This window comes from Taudactylus pleione, unplaced genomic scaffold, assembly GCF_031769625.1.
Source record: "Taudactylus pleione unplaced genomic scaffold, aTauple2 ptg000174l, whole genome shotgun sequence".
Lineage (NCBI taxonomy): Eukaryota > Metazoa > Chordata > Amphibia > Anura > Myobatrachidae > Taudactylus > Taudactylus pleione.
In genome coordinates this window covers 7,240,842-7,265,223 of record NW_028284576.1, presented here as the reverse complement: position 1 = coordinate 7,265,223, position 24,382 = coordinate 7,240,842, and the positions used below count along the sequence as shown (strand labels likewise).

Here is a 24,382-nt window from a genome sequence, read left to right as displayed (position 1 = left end):
GGACGCACCGCTGAGGTATGACCTAGACAAGGGCTAAAGTGAATTTGGGGGTAGGGACCTGATGCTTAATCCAATGAACTGCTGCTTATAGAACAAAACCTGGTGTCTAATCAGAGTTATTGTGCTATATTAGTACATTTGGGTGAGGGTAATGCAGGATTAAGACCTCATGCATACCTGTGCATCAGGGTAGTACCTCCCAAACCCCCTCATATTACATATCCTCATCAGTGGATGTTGGATGCTCGGGAGGGTTGGGCGGTAAGCCTGATGGGACCCTAGCTAAGATGTCAGTTTGTCTACATCCTCCTATTGACCCCGCCATAAGGCCCCTACAATAGCAGTCCCCGGCATATGCTCACAATACCCTCTATTTAATGTAATGCAAATAACCTCTATATAGTGCTGATATTATTAGTATTGGCATGTGATGGGAGTGCCAGCAGCTGTCACAGCTCTTTTACCTCCTCAACTGCTATTTTCAATAACTTTTCACAAGTACTGTTTAAATATACATTTTATTTAATAAATACTGTACCTTTAACTATTAAAAAAAAAAAAAAACTATTTTCTCCGTTAGGTTTGCTGCATGTGGCCATGACCACAGATGAGTCCAATAGTTCTGTCTGTTTCCAGAGCAGCTCTGTCCTTTATTCACAGTTCTCCTTGTTCCTCTCCAGCCGAGCAGTCTCCTGCGAGCTTAGTAAATAAGTGTCGATGAAGCCGAAGATCTCATCGGATGTTGTCGGCACCATGTACCGTTCCCGGTCAACTCCATACTTGTCAATAAGAACCATATTGAAATAGGCCCGGGTAATATGCAGGGCCTGCCTGTGGGTACAAAGTAAGGGATTGTAGAATGTTTATTACATAGGTCTCAAGAGGGAACTGTATTTATTACATAGGTCTCAAGAGGGAACTGTATTTATTACATAGGTCTCAGGAGGTAACTGTATATCAACCTGACCCATTTCATCCAGGAGACATTGTCTGCTCTCATATTTACCACTGAGTTTCCCTATGTCACTAATTAGCTCATTACAGTGGTTGGCCAATTAGTGTAACACCTCCTTTGCATTAAGTGCTGACCGTCGTATCGTTTTAGACAGTGATCAACTGACTAAAATGTAAAGGGCAGGTTAGCTCCCAGTGCGGGACATTGAGGCATCTGATTGGTTGTGAGCCAGATTGTTATGTGATTGGTGGCCTTGTTTACCAACCAATCAGATTCCTTTCTTCTGGCACTGAATGCTGAATAAATACAGATAAATGTCTCCCAATCAATAGCTGCCAGCAGCAACAATCATCTCCACGAGACTGCCGGGCATCTCACAGGCAGGGTCACTTTAGATTTAGCATCTGCATTGTACGTATCGGTTTTATATGTGCCCCGTTTGCAACAGAGGGCCTGATTCAGACCCGCTCGCGAGCGCTAGGCGCTGGCAAGCCGGTCGATGGTGGCCCAGTGCGCATGCGCACAACGGAGCCGGCTCAGTCGTGCGAATGCGCGAGACCCGGATAGCGACGGGCAAACCGTCGCTCCAGGTCTCGTACCAAAGGGGGCGTGCTGTTGATGTTGAGTGACAGCACGCCCCCTTTGGTGGGCGGGCCGGGGGCGTGGCTGCCCAGACGGAGGCGTTCCCATGAGAAGGCCTACCATCTGGGGCCGGCCCCACTGACATCACAAGTGATGTCAGTGGGAGAGATTTCGGTTCTGTTAGAGCCAAAAGCACTCTGGGGCTTCCGGCAACGAGACCCTACCGCAAGGGTCTCGGGCGCGATTACATAGTTAGGATGTATTATAGAGAGCACCCGCATGGACAGCGACTCTGAAATGAGCCTGTCCCTGTGATGTGCTCCGAGTGCTGCCTGGGCTGACGCTCATGAGTTGTCCCGCTGACCACACATGCACAGTGCCCATTACCAGGGAGGGGGAACCCTCTGCCGGCTGAATCCGCGACGTGTAGCCCATAGGCAGGGGCCAATCTCTGGAGTGCTTTGCATTCCTGAAATTGCTAAATATGGCAGCATTGCAAAGAAACCTTTCGGGGAGAATGGAGGGATCACAGCAGGTATCGGAGATATCTAGCCCTCTGTCATACATCTGGGGGGAACTTAATGTTTGCGGTTAACCCCCCGAAAATGGGTGTTTTCAGGGATTCAGCTGCAAATATACAATGATAAATGGGCCCCCAAGAGTATGGGTTAGATGTACTAAGCCTTGGATCTTGATAAAGTGGTGAGAGACAACATACCAACCAATCAGCGCCTAACTGTCTTTTTTCAGTTAGGAGCTGATTGGTTGGTACTTTATCTCTCTCCACTTTATCACTCTCCAAGGGTTAGTACATCTCCCCCCTAATAACATTTTATACAAGAATATTAAAATTTCTTTCACAGCAATCACTGAATTGAGCCCAGATTAATTCAGTAACAAATCTATCCACACCTGCCTACCGCCACCATATCATCATCCTCATCTGCCTACCGCCACGTAACATCACCCTCACCTGCCTACCGCCACCATATCACCCTCATCTGCCTACCGCCACGTAACATAACCCTCACCTGCCTACCGCCACCATATCACCCGCACCTGCCTACCACCACCTAACATCACCCTCGCCTGCCTACCACCACGTAACATCATCCTCACCTGCCTACCGCCACCGTATCATCACCCTCATCTGCCTACCCCCACGTAACATGTAACATCACCCTCACCTGCCTACCACCACCATATCATCATCCTCATCTGCCTACCGCCACCATATCATCATCCTCATCTGCCTACTGCCACCATATCATCATCCTCATCTGCCTACTGCCACCATATCATCATCCTCATCTGCCTACTGCCACCATATCATCATCCTCATCTGCCTACCGCCACGTAACATCACCCTCATCTGCCTACCGCCACGTAACCTCACCCTCACCTGCCTACCGCCACCGTAACATCACCCTCACCTGCCTACCGCCACCGTAACATCACCCTCACCTGCCTACCGCCATCATATCATCATTCTCATCTGCCTACCACCACGTAACATCACCCTCACCTGCCTAACGCCACCATATCATCATCTTCATCTGCCTACCACCACGTAACATCACCCTTACCTGCCTAACGCCACCATATCATCATCCTCATCTGCCTACCGCCACATATCATCATCCTCATCTGCCTACCGCCACCATATCATCATCATCCTCATCTGCCTACCGCCACCATATCATCATCCTCATCTGCCTACCGCCACCGTAACATCACCCTCATCTGCCTACCGCCACGTAACATCACCCTCACCTGCCTAACGCCACCATAGCATCATCCTCATCTGCCTACCGCCATGTAACATCACTCTCACCTGCCTAACGCCACCATATCATCATCCTCATCTGCCTACCGCCACGTAACATCACCCTCACCTGCCTACCGCCACCATATCATCATTCTCATCTGCCTACCGCCACGTAACATCACCCTCACCTGCCTAACGCCACCATATCATCATCCTCATCTGCCTACCGCCACCGTAACATCACCCTCACCTGCCTACCGACACCATATCATCATCCTCATCTGCCTACCGCCACCGTAACATCACCCTCACCTGCCTACCGCCACCATATCATCATCCTCATCTGCCTACCGCCACATAACATCACCCTCACCTGCCTGCCGCCACCATATCATCATCCTCATCTGCCTACTGCCACGTAACATCACCCTCACCTGCCTACCGCCACCATATCACCCTCATCTGCCTACCGCCACGTAACATCACCCTCACCTGCCTACCGCCACCATATCACCCGCACCTGCCTACCACCACCTAACATCACCCTCACCTGCCTACCGACACCGTATCATCATCCTCATCTGCCTACCGCCACCATATCATCATCCTCATCTGCCTACCGCCACCATATCATCATCATCCTCATCTGCCTACCACCACCATATCATCATCCTCATCTGCCTACCGCCACCGTAACATCACCCTCACCTGCCTAACGCCACCATATCATCATCCTCATCTGCCTACCGCCACGTAACATCACCCTCACCTGCCTACCGCCACCATATCATTCTCATCTGCCTACCGCCACGTAACATCACCCTCACCTGCCTAACGCCACCATATCATCATCCTCATCTGCCTACCGCCACCGTAACATCACCCTCACCTGCCTACCGACACCATATCATCATCCTCATCTGCCTACCGCCACCGTAACATCACCCTCACCTGCCTACCGCCACAGTATCATCATCCTCATCTGCCTACCGCCACGTAACATCACCCTCACCTGCCTAACGCCACCATATCATCATCCTCATCTGCCTACCGCCACGTAACATCACCCTCACCTGCCTACCGCCACCGTATCATCATCCTCATCTGCCTACCACCACGTAACATCACCCACACCTGCCTAACGCCACCATATCATCATCCTCATTTGCCTACTGCCACGTAACATCACCCTCACCTGCCTACCACCACCCTAACCTCATCCTCACCCGCATACTGCCCTGTAACACCATCCCCACTCGCCTACTGCCACCATAACACCATCGTCACCTGCCTACCAACACCGTAACACCATCCTCACCCGCATACTGCCCTGTAACATCATCCTCACCTGCCTACTGCCACACCATCCTCACCCGCATACTGCCACCGTATCATCCTCCTCAACCGCATACTGCCCTGTAACACCATCCTCACCCGCATACTGCTCTGCTACACCATTTCCACCAGCATACTGCCCCATAACACCATCCCCAACCGCGTACTATCCCATAACACTCTCCCCACCGCATACTGCCCCATAACACCATCCCCACCGCATACTACTCTGCAACACCATCCTCACCCGCATACTGCTCGGTTACACCATTTCCGCCAGCATACTACCCCATAACACCATCCCCAACCACGTACTACCCCATAACACCATCCCCAACCGCATACTATTCCATAACACTCTCCCCACCGCATACTACTTTGTAACACAATCCCAACCGCATACTATCCCATAACACTCTCCCCACCGCATACTGCCCCATAACACCACCCCAACCGCATACTACTCTGTAACACCATGCACACCCTCATGTTACCCTGTAACACCATGCACACCCTCATGTTACCCTGTAGCACCATGCACACCCTCATGTTACCCTGTAACACCATGCACGTGTTATGCCTTGTGACACCATTCCTGGCCGCCTACTGCCCAGTAACATCACACACATACTGGCCCTTAACAGCAGCATACAAACCTATAACGCTGTAGATGTGGGCATTTTCCCTACAACACTGTAGATGTGGGCATTTTCCCTACAACACTGTAGATGTGAGCATTTACCCTACAACACTGTAGATGTGGGCATTTTCCCTACAACGCTGTAGATGTGGGTATTTTCCCTAAAACACTGTGTAGATGTGGGCATTTTCCCTATAACACTGTAGATGTGGGCATTTCCCTATAACACTGTGTAGATGTGGGCATTTTCCCTATAACGCTGTAGATGTGGGCATTTTTCCCTATAACACTGTAGATGTGGGCATTTTTCCCTATAACACTGTAGATGTGGGCATTTTCCCTATAACACTGTGTAGATGTGGGCATTTTCTCTATAGCGCTGTAGATGTGGGCTTTTTCCCTATAGCGCTGTAGATGTGGGCATTTTCCTTATAACACTGTAGATGTGGGCATTTTCCCTATAACACTGTGTAGATGTGGGCATTTTCCCTATAATGCTGTAGATGTGGGCATTTTTCCCTATAACACTGTGTAGATGTGAGCATTTTCCCTAGAACACTGTGTAGATGTGAGCTTTTTCCTTATAACACTGTAGATGTGGGCATTTTCCCTATAACACTGTGTAGATGTGAGCATTTTCCCTAGAACACTGTGTAGATGTGAGCTTTTTCCTTATAACACTGTAGATGTGGGCATTTTCCCTATAACACTGTGTAGATGTGGGCATTTTCCCTATAACACTGTAGATGTGGGCATTTTTCCCTATAACACTGTAGATGTGGGCATTTTGCCTTAAATACTGTAGATGTGGGCATTTTTCCCTATAACACTGTAGATGTGGGCATTTCCATATAACACACTTCTTAGCAGCCCTGTAACACGTTTCATCCTGGGACACAAATCTTTAGGAGAAGCAGAGTCGAGTTACCTTAATTGTTCGATGAGTTCCCCGGATAGCTGCTGAGCGCGAACGCGTCCCACCTCTTTTGGCAGCTCTCCCACCAACTCAACCACTATTACATGACGCTGATCCAGACCACAGATCGCCCTCTGGGAAAAAGACGTGTAACCATCAGGGGTAGGTAATGTCTTGGCACTGACGGGGCGTCTATAGACAACCGTGATAAGGTCATTCGGCTTCATTGTGTTATATGCACAGACCCCTAGTATAAACTGCTCTGCTCTATATTATGCAATAATATACAAAATAGTGGTATAGATGTACTAAGCTCTGAAAAGTGATAAAGTGGAAAGCGATAAAGTACCAACCAATCAGCTCCTAACCACTGGCGTAACTACTGTAGGTTCAGGGGTCTGTCTCCAGGGTCCGGACTTCCCACTACACCTATGCTGCCAGGCCAGCCAGCTATGCCTCCTTCAGCAGTGTGCTGTGCAGGGCAGACACTTCTGCTCTCCTGGTCGGCTCTGCCTCCGGCTCTCCTCTCGGATACTGGAAGGAGGCGTGGCCAAGATCCGGTGATGTCTCAGCAGGCGCAGCGCAGCCACGCCTCCTCCCAGCATCAGTCAGTTAGGGGAGACTGAACCGACTGGGAGAGGAGATGTACCTGACCTGCGCAGCACCCGCTGAGGGAAGGCAACCACGGAGCAGAGGTGGGGGGGGGGATAAACTGGAGAATGATAAAGTACCAACCAATCAGCTCCTGTCAATTTTCAAACATAGCCTGTAACATGGCAGTGAGGAGCTGATTGGTTGGTACTTTATCACTCTCCCAGGCTTAGTACTTCTCCCTCATAGTATAATAACAATGCTACCTATTGACTACAAATGGAGACTATGTTGTAGGCTAAACCCGCACATAAAATAATGCAATGCGTCACTTCAGCAAACATCACAGGGGGAGACGCACCAAGCCTTGGGGAGATGCAGGGGGTTTGGCTTCCTTGGTAGGTGGCGTGGTCTCGTGTACTGAGCCCCTGTGTTAGCCATTCCGGGGGTCCAGGAGATGAGGGCTGCCCCCGGGGACCAAGTGGCGGGTCCCTCACTGTGGCAGGAGCCAAGTGCTGCATGTAATGCTACAGTGCAGCACCCGGCTCCCGTCACTGTGGAGGAGACGGCACTTTGGTGTCACCCCTCGACAGGTGATACCCCAGGGCGGCCCACACACACCCTCCTTGTGATGCCACGCGCTCCAGATTCTAAGCACTGTAATTGTAAGTAATGATAAACTGCTTCCCCACCCAATACTCCAGGGTCACTAAACACTGAGGCCGGGATGTACTAAAGGAAAAATGCGCTAAAAACACCAAAAACAGGGTTTTTACCGCATTTCCATATGTACTAAGCCCCGGCCGCACTTTTATCAGTCCAGAGGGTAACGCCAGAATAACCTGGCATTACACTATAGAAGCCTGTGGGCTTCTTACCGCACCTCACTCCTGATGCTTCACCGCTGCCCAGCGCTGGCCTCCACTCACCTGCTGTCCATTGTCGCTGACGCCCGCTCCTCCTGGGTCCTCCGCTTCCTCCTCCTACTAATCTTCCGGGTGCAGGGAGCACAAAGCTCCAGGGGCTCGGAGGGCGCGGGGTCCCACGGAGACCCAGTCACCCGGCGTCGGCTGCTTCGCAAAGGGCAGCTCTTATCGCAAGAGCTATCCTTTGCAATACTAATCACATATGTTAATACATATGCGATTAGTAAGGTTGTGGTGACTGGCGGAATGGTCACCGCAACCTTAGTACATCCCGGCCTCAGACAATTATCATTTATCCAAATCGGAAAGGATGGAATTTACGTTGTAGACTAATGTAGAATGACATCCTCAGTGACTGATAAAATTATTTGTTTTCTCAATAAATAGAATAAATTTGAAGATTTCAATAGTTTAGTTTTGATTTGGTGACTTGTTGACCTCTTACCAACAGCTCTCAGCGTTATTAGTGTAAGATTTTATTATTTATGTCAGAATTGATTATAAAGTCATTATTTCCACATTATAGAGGTCAGAGGGCGCAGGGAGACGCACCCAATCACGCACAGATTATGCTATGGAGAATCCTGTGTATGAGGAAAGGTTTAGGCATCACTGAGATATACACTACATTACATATTTTATATGATATATAATGAAATCATTATTCAGTGCCTGATTTAAAGTTGAACATAAAGTTCCCCCATTTATATATGAGCAAACATGTGTCGGCACAATCCATGTGTGTATCGTGACATACGTGCATCTTAATATGAATGTAATATTCCCTACTTTAGCTTCATCTACTTCTTACTCCCCACTTGGGCACCTAACACTTGGTAGCTTATGCTCTGTTGCTTATCTGGGTGTTATGGTCGCTAATGTAGCAATGTGTATTATCCATGTCCTGGTCCTGTATTGTATTGTTCAGTAAGTCACTTGTCTACAACTTGTTTATGTACTGTGTAAGGCGCTGCAGAACATTTGTGGCGCCATATAAATAAATGATGATAATAATAATAACAGATGCTTCCAGAGCAAAGATAGGACTATAAAACATGCCCGCGGTCAGTAGCGGTTCTAGAGGGCGCCACTGAGTCCCCAGAAGGTAAAAAAAATAATAAACCCATAATAAAAAAAAACCCAGCGTCGGTCCCCCCCGCGTTGCCGGGCGCCCGCTGATATTTGTTATCAACGGGCACCCGGCTCCCTCCCTGCAGCGGCAGCCGAAGCTCACTCCAGAGCTCCGGCTCCAGCAGAGAGCACTATGGTAGGGACGTCATGACGTCTCTCCCATAGATCCGTGGTGGAGCCGTGGTCGGACCGGACAGCAGCGGACGCAGGAGCGGGGCCTAAGGTAAGTATTGTGTTTGTATTTTTTATTTTTCAGAAGGGAGGCATGGGGGCATTACTACTGGGGGCATGTCTATAAGGGGGCATTACTACTGCGGGCATGTCTATAAGGGGGCATTACTACTGGGGGCATGTCTATAAGGGGGCATGCCTATAGGGGGACTTTACTACTGGGAGCATGTCTATGAGGGGCATTACTACTGGGGGCATGTCTATAGGAGGACTTTACTACTGGGAGCATGTCTATAAGGGACATTACTACAGGGGGCATTACTACTGGAAGCATGTCTATAAGGGGCATTACTACTGGGGGCATGTCTATAGGGGGGCATTACTACTGGGAGCATGTCTATAAGGGGGCATTACTACTGGGGGCATGTCTATAAGGGGCATTACTACTGGGGGCATGTCTATAGAGGGGCATTACTACTGGGAGCATGTCTATAAGGGGTCTTTTCTACTGGGGGCATGTCTATAAGGGGGCATTACTACTGGGGGCATGTCTATAAGGGGGCATTACTACTGGGGACATGTCTATAAAGGGGCATTACTACTGGGGGCACTACTATAGGGGGCACTACAACTTTGGGCACTACTATAGGGGGCATTCCTACTGTGGGCACTACTATAGGGGGCATTATTACTGGGGCATTACTAATGTGGACACTACTATAGGGGGCACTACTACTGTGGGCATTGTATTAGGGGCACTACTACTCAGTACTGTGGGCCTTGTGTATAAGGGGCATTAATTTGGGCATTGTGTAAAAGGGGCACCACTGTGTGCCATAACATGAATAAGGGACTAATGTGTGGCGTAATTTGAATTGGGGATACTGTATTATAAAGGGAATTACTGTGTGTGGCACAATGTATTATACAGGGCATTACTGTGTGTCACATAATGTGTTATACAGGGCATTACTGCATGTGGCATAATGTGTTATACAGGGCATTACTGCGTGTGGCATAATGTGCTATACAGGGCATTACTGCATGTGGCATAATGTGCTATACAGGGCATTACTGCGTGTGGCATAATGTGTTATAAAGGGCATTACTGCGTGTGGCATAATGTGTTATACAGGGCATTACTGCGTGTGGCATAATGTGTTATAAAGGGCATTACTGCATATGGCATAATGTGTTATACAGGGCATTACTGCGTATGGCATAATGTGTTATACAGGGCATTACTGCATGTGGCATAATGTGTTATACAGGGCATTACTGCATGTGGCATAATGTGTTATACAGGGCATTACTGCATGTGGCATAATGTGTTATAAAGGCCATTACTGTATGTGGCATAATGTGTTATAAAGGCCATTACTGCGTGTGGCATAATGTGTTATACAGGGCATTACTGCGTGTGGCATAATGTGTTATAAAGGCCATTACTGCGTGTGGCATAATGTGTTATAAAGGCCATTACTGCGTGTGGCATAATGTGTTATACAGGGCATTACTGCGTGTGGCATAATGTGTTATACAGGGCATTACTGCATGTGGCATTATGTGTTATACAGGGCATTACTGCATGTGGCATAATGTGTTATAAAGGGCATTACTGTGTAAGGTGCATTACTGCACATGGCAATTATTCGCCTCGAGGGGAGAGCTTGGGGTAAGCCCAGCACCTTCATAAGTGCTGGGCACGCCCCACAGTGTGATGAATTGGGGGTGTTCCGCAAGGAAACGCCCACTTTCTGGAGGCGCGTGTGCTTTCAGCGCACGCAGAGGAACGTCATCTACAAAAAGTTGTTTGGGTTTTTTTTGGGGGGGGAGGGGGGGGGGGGGCGGCGCAACTGTGAACTTTCGCCCTGAGCTCCACAATGTCTAGAACCGGCCCTGCCCACGGTATATGTAGGTGTAATATGTACATCCCGTAGCTGATGTATTTTAGGATCCGTGTAACTCAAACTAATAGAGGTGAGCTGAATTTGTGTCCGTGTGTCCTTACTTTGCTGACACGCTGAGGGCCCTGACCTGTCTCTGCAAGGACAAGGGGTCACCGGTGTAAGATGCGCTACTCCCTGCCAGGCCCTCAGTGCAAGTGTCCCTGGTGGCATGTTATACAGCATTGCTCATTACTGTTAGAAGACAGCGGCCTACTTCGCCTTGGGGGAAATAAGGTGACGGATGTATAATTACTTTGTACAATTGTAACAGTCCGTGATCTTAGTCCTTGTGATCTGACATCCAGTTTTCCCACCCAACGCCATATAGTCAGCCTGTATCAGGCATACGTCCTGCGACAGCACCTACCTGCAGCGCCTCGCTCTGCAGTCTGTAATATCGGTCCGAGGAGCTGGGCGCAGAGAGGATCAGTAGCCGCTGCTTCTCAAAGAACTGGTCCACGAAGCTGCCCGCAGAGTTCACATTGACGTTTATTTGCATGGCTAAAAGTACAGGGAGACAAAGTCACAGGACGAGGGATCAATTCAGGATAATAACTGGGAACCCGTGTGGGTGGGTGATAAACGTCATACGTCACATCGGAGACAAGAACGTGCTGTGATGAGGGGCAGGTGTGTCTGTAGCTCGTTAGCTGCTCTCACTTATGTAAATGAATCACACAGATGCATTTTAACTGTTTCAACTGAGCCGTTCCTGGGGTGTCGTCTTTCTCATCTAAGACACAAAGGACACGTCACCAAAACAGCTGTGGTCGGCCAATGTCGTAATTATTAGTGTAGTCCTTTGGATTACTCTGTATTATTCATCATCCCCTAGTATAACTGCACTGGTGTAGTGACATCAATGCATTAAGGCTCCTTTAGGCCATAGAAATGCAGCCCTGAGACATCGCATGCTAGAGTAGAGGCATACAGGGCCTTAGAAGTAGGCGCACATCCTTGTAATGGGAGCGGGGTTACCAAACACCGGTAATAAAGGTTGTGCCCAGCCGGGACCCTCTCTCATCAGGAAGAATGCCGGCAGCACTTCCCCTATTGTGGTGTTAAGCTTTGCCATGTGGCGTTGGTGGGAAATGCTGTGATCTGAATGTGGTTATTGAAGGGTCTGTGGCCATCCTGGGCCTGTATCCAAAGGACCTGTCCTGAGCGCCCCAGTCCATGGACTATTAACACTGACTGCAACTCTGGCAACCGGATTTTGGGCTTTAGTGGTCGGCCATAATGGACTGGAAAGTGCAGTCTACCTGTTCCTCCGAAATGCTGGGTAATGCACAAAGGGATTAAGGATAGGCGGTAACCCCTACTCAGACCGCTCTACCAGCATCTGTGAAGAAGGCCAGTAGGAATCATATTACTCCAGACCAATCAGATACCACATTCACTGCTGCCTACCGATGGTGTGAACGATCGATGGTTCCCCATCTATGGATTCTTGCCATCAATGAAAAGCACAGATGAAACCATCGATGGTTAAACAATCAATGGCCATCCCTAGAGCTGGACACTTTGACATTAGTCAATGAGGGAACTGAGGAGAGCACAGGCCCGTCAGAAAGGCATAGTCACTCTCCCACCATGGTGTAGCATCACTCCCTTCAGCAGCGTAGTGTTTGCCTAGCGCTACACACACACCGTGGCCCCACACCCACTAAACAGCTCTGTTTAGTGGCTGCTATGAATTCACAGTAAGTAAGTGCAAGATTAGAGACAATGGGGAGGAAAGTCTCTAAGTGGGCATAATTATTAAACAGGGCCAATCCAAGCCCGGCAGCTATCACATGGCGGAGTCTTGTAATAATTGTCGGTAGCGATTACTACTCACGTGTACACGTCGCGGGCGATCCGGCCCACTGCTGGCTGAACTGGCAGACCCTGATAGCTGGCCCCTGGCGCTCATAGCCTCCCTCGCACTGGTACTCGCAGTTGGCGCCGTAGTTATTTCCTGCAGAGCTGCAGGTGATGTAGCCGTGAGTGGGAGGAGAAAGTATCGGACATCTTCTCACTGCGGGGAGGAAAGAGGCCGCACAGCTCAGAACGCGCAGCTATAACCGCTGTCATATTAATCTTTTCTTTAACTTTGAGAAAACAGAAAAATCAGAGGATAAAACATTATACTGAGATGTTATTCCACCGATAGATGAATCGCCTGAAGTCAGGATATATTCATGGTTTGGAGTTGGACGATAGCTGGTGCTATTCTCTCACACAGGGGAGAGATGTATCAAGCCTTGGATAGAGAAGTGAAGAGGTTGCTCATAGCAACCAATCGGCTTCTGTCATGTTACAGACTGCGCTAGATACATTGCAGAAGCTGATTGGCTGCTTTGGGCAAGTTCTCCTCTGTATCTCTCTCCACAGTAAGAAGCACCAACTGAGTGACTATGGGGGAGAGGTATCAAAGTTTGGAGAGAGATAAAAGTGGAGTGAGAAAGTATCAACCAATCAGCTTTCATCATGTGACAGGCTGTGTTTGAAAAATGGCAGAAGCTGATTGGTTGCTACTGTATCTTCCTCCATTTTCTCTCTCTCCAAGCTTTGATCAATCTCACCCTATGGCCTTAGCTAATATCATGGCTGCCTCCATTATACGTAGGTAACAGGTGCACTTGGGCATGCATGGCTCGTCATCTGTGCCGTGTTCTGTTGCATGATGTATGGAGCACTAATGGAGCCACCTAATTTAGTAGGGACCATTAATCCCTACTGGAAACAAAATATGCTGAGCACATAAAAATAATGTAACTAACAGCATTAGAACCATTTACACGTTCTCTCAGCAGATTCCATTTTTAACATCATCTGTAACATTCTCTGTTATCAGGGCCCAGGGCGCCCCTCTGCGGCCCCGAGGAGAGCAGGGGAGGAATATCGGCGCAGGCTCCTGTACCTTGCACTTTTACTATGAATTTGCAGCTGGCTCTGTTGTGCGCTCGGTCATACGCCGTGTACCGGATGATGTGCTCCCCTTCAGGAAGCTCAGAACCAGCCTCGGGCCCTCGGCGCATCACTCTGGGTATAAAAGAAAAGAATTAGAGGTGTTTATTCTAATAAAGGACATAAAACATCACTATAGTTGTGCTGCGCTGAAGGGTCCGGTCTTTAGCTAGAAGCCTCGAAAGCAGGGGTCTTCAAACTTGGCCCTCCAGCTGCTGTGGAACTACACATCCCAGCATGCACTGCCACCTTTTTGATATAACAGCATGCTAAAACTATGTGCAGTGCATGCTGGGATGTGTAGTTCCACAGCATCTGGAGGGCCAAGTTTGAAGACCCCTGCTCTAAAGAATAAAATGTGCAGTAAAAACAGATCACTGTCCTTTCTCTAAGACACAGGTTCTCAAACTCGGCCCTCAGGACCCCCAAACAGTGCATGTTTTCCAGGTCTCCTCACAGAATCAGTGAAATAATTACCTCCACCTGTGGATCTTTTAAAATTTGTCAGTGAGTAATTAATACACCTGTGCACCTGCTGGATGACCTGGAAAACATGAACTGTGTGGGGTCCTGAGGACCGAGTTTGAGGACCACTGCTCTAAGACAACTTTATTTACAGCTCTCAGCATGAGCAGGAATTGTCACACTTCTCTTAAAATATAACAGCGCCCCTAGTGGTAAGAAATATTAAGACAAATTGTAGATTTATCATTTATACGCTTGTCCCCAAAGCACATGGTGTAGGATGTGATCACTGGGCACTTCCTCCTGCACTGGTCACACTGGGAAAAGCGTTACTGGTGCAAGAGCACAGTCCTTCTTCCCAGTCACTTTATACCCAATGGGACAAAATATGCGGTTTTCCTTTTTCATTTAAAGAAATAAAATATTTTAAAGGTGCGGTCCTCGCCGTAAGTCATCGCTGGGCTTCTTACCCGTGCTCATACTCTGGCAGGACCATCCCGCAGACTATTATGGGGATGATCACAACAAAATAAGGGGTGCATTGGGACCTGGCCTGGGTACTTAGGGGAATCTCGTCTTGGGGCCTGACACTGTGATGGACATGTTGCTGATGTTTACGGAGTTGGGCGATTAGCGGTGATCTGCGCATGTGTCTGAGTCCAGTATGGCTCTGGCGTCTGAGTTCCGGTAGCTATTCTGTGCGACCATCGGGTTACTCGGTTATCGTAGAAGCGCGATAATCGGCTGATCTGCAGCTGATGCCGTGTATTTTTACATAGTGGCTTGAATTTATGAAGTGGCCGGTGGGCGTCTCAATACAAGTCAAGCAGTGACATTTGCATATTTTCGCACAAGCTGTTGCGTACAAATTCGCGGCTGCGTTAGCGGCCATCTCTGAATCTGGGCTCTTGATCTGGTTGGGAGGGACGGTCTCACCTTGTTATCACCCCATCGGCTGTATCTTTCACCTGCGGGCTGCCCCAGTACACCACGGCCGTTAGCTTTCCCGGCTCGGCGACTTTCACTCGTGAGGTCGGACACTGAATCTTAGGGGGATCCACATCTGTGAGAAGACAACACCACGAGTTAGTTCCCAAAAATCAACACACTGTACAGGCAGCATCGTACAACACGTCATGCATTAGAATAATCTACTGCGGTATCCAGTCTTTATGTCGACACTGTGCAAGTTGACAGTCACAATGTCAACAGTACATTGTAGTGCTATAGTCAGGTTAGGGTTGGGATTATGGTAGGGTTATTGTTAGGACTTAAAATAGTCAAAAAATGCATAATGTCGACATAACGTCCATATCGACATTCTAACTGCCGACAGAGCATAACACACATCTAATGCTACTAACCAATTAATACCACATCAAAATAATGATTTACATAACTTCAATGTGAAAAAAAGACATGGCTAGTTACATTAAACAGGCTCTGCTAACGGTCTTAATCTCTATTCTATTAGTTATTGACCCACAGAGCTTGCGATTTGTTCAGTTGCATGGTACGATAAGAAGATCAAATATCTTTCGTTGATGCTCTCAGGGCAGAAATGTGACAGGGCCTCCTCCAGAGCGGAGGTGTGGTAATTCCCAAAAACGGGGAAAGGCCAACTGCATGCTCTACCTAAAGGCCAATCTCTCGGTTAAGTGTGGATATAAAAATCCTTGCCAAGATACTGGCTTTGTCTCTCCATGTCTTGGTTCACTCAGGCCAGGTGAGTTTTATCCTTGGCCACCAAGCAGCAGATAATACAAGCAGAGTTCAGACACTTGGCTAACATAGGGCCTCTCCCGCTTTAGTGGTGGCCTTGGATGCAGAGAAGGCCTTTGACCGGGTCAACTGGTCTTTCATGTGCCTAACTCTCCAAGCCTTCGGTTTTTACGTTAACTTAATGCGTGGAGCTGCCTTTTTTCATTTCAACACATCACTTTTCATCCTGACCAATGGTTTCACCTCAACCCCTTTCAGCATTCATAATGAATCGAAAAAGTGTGTCCCCTATCGCCTTACTTTATTGCACTAACCATGGAGCCATTGGTAGCTAGATTATATAGCAATCCTGATATCACTGGCATCCTGGCTGGCCTAAGGGACCACAAGCTGGCTCTTTATGAGGACGATGTTTGCCTAGACTTAGTTTGAAAGGGCCTCATATCATTGCTTTATGGTCTTTTGATTGCTCATACCCAACCCCTTCATGACTTGGCCGGGGAGCAGGACATGGGGGAGACCCTGGCACTGGAGCAGTGGGCAAAAATGAGGAACATCCTCTCTTAAATCTTTCACCTGTGTGAGAATCAAGAGAAACTCCAGCAAATAGATGTCCTCAAACACCTCGCGTCCATACGCCATACAGCGCAAGACGCCCGGAGCACCCGATATGGTCTGAGATGTGTGGCGTACAGATTTTCTTTACATTTTGCCTCTTATTTGCATCGCAGACGCAGCAAAACACCCCTCACAGTGCTCCACAGACGCTGGGCTGCGACTTTAACTGCACAGGAATTAGTTTTATACACGTACAGCGTCGCAGGTAAAAGCACCACGGAACTCGGCGTGAGACAAAACCGCAGCCGCTGCATCACAGCGCAACGTACACAGATTCAGACTCAGCCGCACACAGATGTACAAATGTCGCACATCAAACTGATCAGTGCAATCTAGCAGAAAAGTTGTGTTTTCTTTATGTGAATAAGACGCACATATCGAGCAAAAAAGACCCTCGCGTGGCCGAGCTGCCCAGGGCTTGGCGAGCCATGAGAAACTGTTTGGCGCAACTAACGCCATAGTGTATGAGGACACACTTGCGTAGATGGCACCGAGTGACAACCCACCGACGCACTCGCACAAAGTGGCCTCAAGCTAAACGCATAAGAAAACTCACTTCCTGCGCCTTGTCTGTAGCAGTTCCCTCGCTCTCCCTCCCTCACTCTCACTCTCCGTCTCTCCCTCACTCTCACTCTCCGTCTCTCCCTCACTCTCACTCTCCGTCTCTCCCTCACTCTCCCTCCCTCCGTCTCTCCCTCACTCTCCGTCTCTCCCTCACTCTCCGTCTCTCCCTCACTCTCACTCTCCGTCTCTCCCTCACTCTCACTCTCCGTCTCTCCCTCACTCTCACTCTCCGTCTCTCCCTCACTCTCCGTCTCTCCCTCACTCTCCCTCCCTCCGTCTCTCCCTCACTCTCCGTCTCTCCCTCACTCTCCGTCTCTCCCTCACTCTCACTCTCCGTCTCTCCCTCACTCTCACTCTCCGTCTCTCCCTCACTCTCCGTCTCTCCCTCACTCTCACTCTCCGTCTCTCCCTCACTCTCCGTCTCTCCCTCACTCTCCGTCTCTCCCTCACTCTCCGTCTCTCCCTCACTCTCCCTTTTTGTCTCCTTCCCCCCCATAGGTGCAGCAATATGTCTGTTACCCAGAGTTCCGACTGCGTACATGTGAGATTGATTAATGTTACTGACTTCCTTGTTGTATTGTATTTCTTATGTTTGAAAAACTAATATATTAATATAGATTTTTTAAATGGCCGTCTACAGTGTTCTGTCTCTGAATTTGATATTTAGAACTTTCTGTGAGTTCAGGTGGTTACCATACTAACCAAACTAATGGTTACCATAGATTTGGAGGTATGTACTCAAGCAATGGCAGTAAAGCCAGTAGACGGTGTTTATTTCCAGTACATTCAGCCTTTCCCTGGGACAAACTGGGTAAGACTATCCTTTTACCAATCATTCTGAAAATTTACCTACACAAACAGGTTCTTCTCCGCTCCACAGCCCGTCCTCCATGCAGACCCGATTGCGATCCCCCTCGATCAGATAGCCAAGATAGCAGGTATAGTCGCAGCGTGATCCCTCGTCAGCACCGAGCGAGCATCGGTACGAGCCATTGGGTATTGCTGGCAGAGCGTGGCATCGGATCCCTGGAATACAGTAGAGACTATGGAGTAATATCTGGTGTATAACTTCTCCTACCCCACTAAAAACAATCCTGAGACCGGCTACGATGTGTGAATATAGTAACTGAAAAAGAACAACGTGCAGCTTATAGTTTTACAGTTTCATTCTGCTTGGCAAGGACTTAGGGCAGGGGGTGGGGAACCTTTTTTCTGCTGAGGGCCATTTTGATATATATAACATTATTCACGGGCCTGGTGCAGGTCACGCCCCTCCGTGTGATGTCACAAGGGGGCGGGGCCACAATCGTCAGTGATTACAGCTATGCCCGGACACCCTCGTGATGCTCCTGGGAGCTGTAAGGGCAGCTGTGTGACCGTCTGAAGCATCCTAAGGACGCTCCAGGCAGCACTGCTGCATAGATTCTGGCTGCAGGGTGCCATTCTAGACACACTGCTAGCCAGATGAGGCCAGCAGAAAAAAAGCTCAGACCAAATGATCCCGCGGGCCTTATACGGCCCCCGAACAGGAGGTTCCCCATCCCTGACTTAAGGGGTGATTTAATAAAGCTTGGAGAGAGATAAAATTGGAGATAAATAGCACCAACCAATCAGTTCCTAACTGTCATTTTCAAACACAGCCTGTAAAGTTACAGTTGGGAGCTGATTGGTTGGTACTATTTATCTCCAAGTTTATCTCTCTCCAAGCTTTATTAAATCTCCCCCTTAGGGCCGGATTCAGATTTGGGAAAAGAGTAAGTAACTGCGGGCCTGATTCAGAGCCGGACGCTCTGAACGAGCGCCCGCTCTGAATCAGGGCGTGTTTTTTTTAATAGTGATGCGGCCTTTTGGACGCTCGCATAGCTGTGGGTTACCACCCACAGCTATGCGAGGGTCCATGATGATGGTCGCGATGGTCAAGACCATCGCGACCATTGGGCTTGCGACGAGACCCTTGTGGTAGGGTCTCGTCTGTCGCAAGCCCTGGAGTGATTTGGGCTCTATCAGAGCCCAAATCACTCCCACTGACATCACTAGTGATGTCAGTGGGACCGGACCCAGACGGTAGGCGTTCCCATGGGAACGCCTCCGTCTGGGCAGCCACGCCCCCGGCACGCCCACCAAAGGGGGCGTGCTGTCACTCACCATCATCAGCACGCCCCCTATGGTGTGAGACCCGTCGTTATTCGGGTCTCGCGCATACGCACGACGGAGGCGCCTCCGTCGTGCACATGCGCATTTGGGAAACATCGACCCGCTTGTGAGCGTACAGCGCTCGTGAGCAGGTCTGAATGAGACCCTGTGTCCTGGACAAGCCGGATCACGCATGTGCAGAGGAGCCTAGGACTGGCCAGTGATGCGGAAAGAGGACTCATACCGCTGCCAGCCAGTATCACCGGAGATCGGAGTACCACTCTTTCCTATTGCCCAGTCTTGGTAAATAGGCCAGTGTATTAGAATCTCACCTCAATTATTGCCACCGTTTTCACATATAGGTTGAGTCTTTTTGGTCGTTATCTTGCTTCCCCCTAATTGCAGCACAGTTTATGTAATAAATGTCCCTCTAAATATCCCTATTTTTGGCTAAATATGTAGTTTGTGAACAAACCCTTGTATCTATCCAACCTCTGCATTTCCTGGCGCCCAATAAATGCTGCTATTGCTTGGGGAGTACTTGCCTTGAAAATCCATGTGCGGATAGGACTAAAGCCCTCTGTCCACAGTACAAAACAATTATTGCGTTTAAATTCTTTATTTTAGTGTAGGGACCGGCACGATGGGGATCACTTTTACACCAATTGGCCATCTAAACAATGGCCCTTATTCTTAGTGGCACACACTGGCGACATCGGAAGCAGTGGAGCGATATTTCTCCACTGATAAACCGATAGTGGCGTATAATGCACTCGCATCCACTGGGAACAGAGTCGTAAATCCCCACATCGATGAGATAATCGGGGGTAGCTGGTTGCACAAGCATTGTGTACACCGCGGTGTTACAAACTCATTACAATCCAGGTAGTTGTATCCTAGTATATTTACTGTAATTTATCACTTACTTCTGCAGTGAGCGTATCCCGACCAGCGGCGACTTTGCAGGCAACGCACAGAATTCTGTCCAATAAGTCTGAATCCCTGGTCACAGGACAAACTGCAGCGGGTTCCGAGGCTGCTGCGATACCCCCCACCCAGAGGTGAATAGCAGGCCGCTTCCCCGTCCTGAATTTTCAGGTCATAGCACCAGCGAGAAACTTACAGACAAAGAAGAAGGAAAGTAATTAGGAAACGGCTGTAACACCTGGTTCTGGGACAGCGGCGGAACTAGAGAGTGATGGGCCCAGGTGCAAGAATATGCTTTTAGCCCCCCTATGCAGTGCCCCCAGTAGTGGTCCCCCTATGCAGTGCCCCCAGGAGTAGTCCCCCCCTATGCAACGCCCCCAGTATTAGTCCCCTCTATGCATTGCCCCCAGTAGTAGTCCCCCCTATGCATTGCCCCCAGTAGTAGTCCCCCCTATGCAGTGCCCCCAGTAGTAGTCCCCCTTATGCAGTGTCCCCAGTAGTAGTCCCCATATGCATTGCTCCCAGTAGTAGTCCCCCCTATACAGTGTCCCCAGTAGCGGTCAACCCACCCCCCATACGGTGCCCCCAGTAGCTCCTATACAGTGCTCCTAGTAGCGGCCACCCCCACTATACCGTGCCCCCAGTAGCGCCCCCCCCTGTGCTGTGCCAATGTCAATTCCCATGCCCCCTTACACACACACAAAAAAAATCCCACAAATTACCTGAATCCCCGATCCTTCCGGCCCACTCTTATGCACTATGGGAGAGACGTCATGACATTACCAGACTCCATGCTTTTAAACCAATAAGGTAGGGGTGCTAATCCAGACTGAGGGCATCTCCTTTCCCTCCGGTGTGCAATAAAGCACATTAAATGGGGTATACAGGAAAGGTTCCCGGACTGCACACCCTGAATATATATAATGGGAGGTGCTACCTGATGAGACTAATTGCAGGCACAGAAACAGACAAATCTCAGGTGCACAACTCCGAATTATTGATAATATATAAATGCAATAACATTTTGCAATCAATAGAGGTTTTTAGCATAATCTTGGCCAAGGTTATGGGCCTACCCAGGGCCGTAGCTAGGGTAGTGTGGCCGGTGCCATCGCACAGGGCACCACAGGTCAAGGGGAGCTGTTTGGGCCTGTCACATTTCTGTTTATTATCATTCTTGCTTGTAGCTTCCTCTTATTTCATCCCCAGCATCTCCTGGCCTCTCCTATCTCTTCCCTGGCCCTTCCCCATGAAGCCATGGCCCTATTTTGGGTGCATTATGTCCCTTTGAAAAATGAGGGGGGCACCAATGCTTTTTCTGGCACAGGGCACCAAAAAGTCTAGTTACGGCTCTGGGCCTACCCACCATATCCAGGTAACCTCTTTAGGGTAGGTCCCTAACATACTATGGTTCAAATCCAGAGCACAGGACACCCCCAAACTGGCCCAGCTAAGTCGCCCCAAGGCACCGCCATAGTAAAAAAAGTGCATTGTAAAAGAGATGGTTAAGAGCAGCCACAACTGCATATAAAGAATGAAAATAAAAAAAATTAAGTACATATATAATAAACAAACAGTGAAGGGTTAAAATGTGTTATAAGGGTACTAAGTACAGTGCACAGTGCATAGGGTACATGGTACTAAGCACAGGGTACTAAGCACAGGGTACCTGATACTAAGCACAGGGTACTAAGCACAGGGTACTAAGCACAGGGTACCTGATACTAAGCACAGGGTACTAAGCACAGGGTACCTGATACTAAGCACAGGGTACTAAGCACAGGGTACTAAGCACAGGGTACCTGATACTAAGCACAGGGTACTAAGCACAGGGTACCTGATACTAAGCACAGGGTACTAAGCACAGGGTACTAAGCACAGGGTACTGAGTACAGGGTACTGAGTACAGGGTACCTGATACTAAGCACAGGGTACTAAGCACAGGGTACTAAGCACAGGGTACCTGATACTAAGCACAGGGTACTAAGCACAGGGTACTAAGCACAGGGTACTGAGTACAGGGTACTAAGCACAGGGTACCTGATACTAAGCACAGGGTACCTGATACTAAGCACAGGGTACTAAGCACACGGTACCTGATACTAAGCACAGGGTACTAAGCACAGGATACCTGATACTAAGCACAGGGTACTAAGCACAGGGTACTAAGCACAGGGTACTGAGTACAGGGTACCTGATACTAAGCACAGGGTACTAAGCACAGGGTACCTGATACTAAGCACAGGGTACCTGATACTAAGCACAGGGTACTAAGCACACGGTACCTGATACTAAGCACAGGGTACTAAGCACACGGTACCTGATACTAAGCACAGGGTACTAAGCACACGGTACCTGATACTAAGCACAGGGTACCTGATACTAAGCACAGGGTACCTGATACTAAGCACAGGGTACCTGATACTAAGCACAGGGTACTAAGCACAGGGTACTAAGCACAGGGTACCTGATACTAAGCACAGGGTACTAAGCACAGGGTACCTGATACTAAGCACAGGGTACTAAGCACAGGGTACTAAGCACAGGGTACTAAGCACAGGGTACCTGATACTAAGCACAGGGTACTAAGCACAGGGTACTAAGCACAGGGTACCTGATACTAAGCACAGGGTACTAAGCACAGGGTACCTGATACTAAGCACAGGGTACTAAGCACAGGGTACTAAGCACAGGGTACTAAGCACAGGGTACCTGATACTAAGCACAGGGTACTAAGCACAGGGTACTAAGCACAGGGTACCTGATACTAAGCACAGGGTACTAAGCACAGGGTACTAAGCACAGGGTACTAAGCACAGGGTACTAAGCACAGGGTACTGAGTACAGGGTAACTGATACTAAGCACAGGGTACTAAGCACAGGGTACTAAGCACAGGGTACCTGATACTAAGCACAGGATACTAAGCACAGGGTACTGAGTACAGGGTACCTGATACTAAGCACAGGGTACTAAGCACAGGGTACTGAGTACAGGGTACCTGATACTAAGCACAGGGTACTAAGCACAGGGTACTAAGCACAGGGTACCTGATACTAAGCACAGGGTACTAAGCACAGGGTACCTGATACTAAGCACAGGGTACTAAGCACAGGGTACTAAGCACAGGGTACTGAGTACAGGGTACCTGATACTAAGCACAGGGTACTAAGCACAGGGTACTAAGCACAGGGTACCTGATACTAAGCACAGGGTACCTGATACTAAGCACAGGGTACCTGATACTAAGCACAGGGTACTAAGCACACGGTACCTGATACTAAGCACAGGGTACTAAGCACACGGTACCTGATACTAAGCACAGGGTACTAAGCACAGGGTACCTGATACTAAGCACAGGGTACCTGATACTAAGCACAGGGTACCTGATACTAAGCACAGGGTACTGAGTCCAGAGCGCAGGTTACATAGAATTTTAGAATCTTATGGGTCACGTTGTCTATTGTCTCTGGGTACAGGCTGAGTCACTGTCTTTGTGGTGTCCAGTAATTAGGGGAAAGCACAGAGAGACCACCACAACTATTTTAGGAAAAGTCCAGATGAAATTATCCGGCACCACCAACTCATAAAGCAGCCCTCATTGTGGCACATCCATGGCAGCCCCTCATTGTGGCACATCCATGGCAGCCCCTCATTGTGGCACATCTACGGCAGTCCCTCATTGTGGCACATCTATGGCAGCCTTCATTGTGGCACATCTATGGCAGCCCCTTATTGTGGCACATCCATGGCAGCCCTCATTGTGTAAAATCCATTGCAGCCCCTCATTGTGGCACATCCATGGCAGCCCTCATTGTGGAAAATCCATGGCAACCCTCATTGTGGCACATCCATGGCAGCCCCTCAGTGTGGCACAACCATGGCAGGCCTCATTGTGGAAAATCCATGGCAGCCCTCATTGCGGCACATCCATGGCAGCCTCTCATTGTGGCACATCCATGGCAGCCCCTCAGTGTGGCACAACCATGGCAGGCCTCATTGTGGAAAATCCATGGCAGCCCTCATTGCGGCACATCCA

The 24,382-nt window shown here is 49.0% G+C and overlaps 1 protein-coding gene across 2 annotated transcripts in view; it reads right to left on the bottom strand.

The window, feature by feature from the left end:
- Positions 1–539: 539 nt before the first annotated feature.
- SRPX2 (sushi repeat containing protein X-linked 2) overlaps positions 540–24,382 on the bottom strand; it is a 55,389-nt gene continuing 31,546 nt past the window's right edge. The window contains exons 4-11 of one of the 2 annotated variants that reach the window (XM_088475582.1): positions 20,345–20,536; positions 18,135–18,311; positions 15,318–15,444; positions 13,870–13,991; positions 12,805–12,984; positions 11,332–11,465; positions 6,209–6,330; positions 540–831 (exon numbers count right to left, since the gene is read on the bottom strand). In XM_088475582.1, the coding sequence (XP_088331708.1) occupies positions 651–831; positions 6,209–6,330; positions 11,332–11,465; positions 12,805–12,984; positions 13,870–13,991; positions 15,318–15,444; positions 18,135–18,311; positions 20,345–20,536 (1,235 nt within the window). In that variant the 3' untranslated portion in view covers positions 540–650. The remainder of the gene's footprint in view (positions 832–6,208; positions 6,331–11,331; positions 11,466–12,804; positions 12,985–13,869; positions 13,992–15,317; positions 15,445–18,134; positions 18,312–20,344; positions 20,537–24,382) is intronic. The other variant, XM_088475583.1, reaches the window with a different exon arrangement.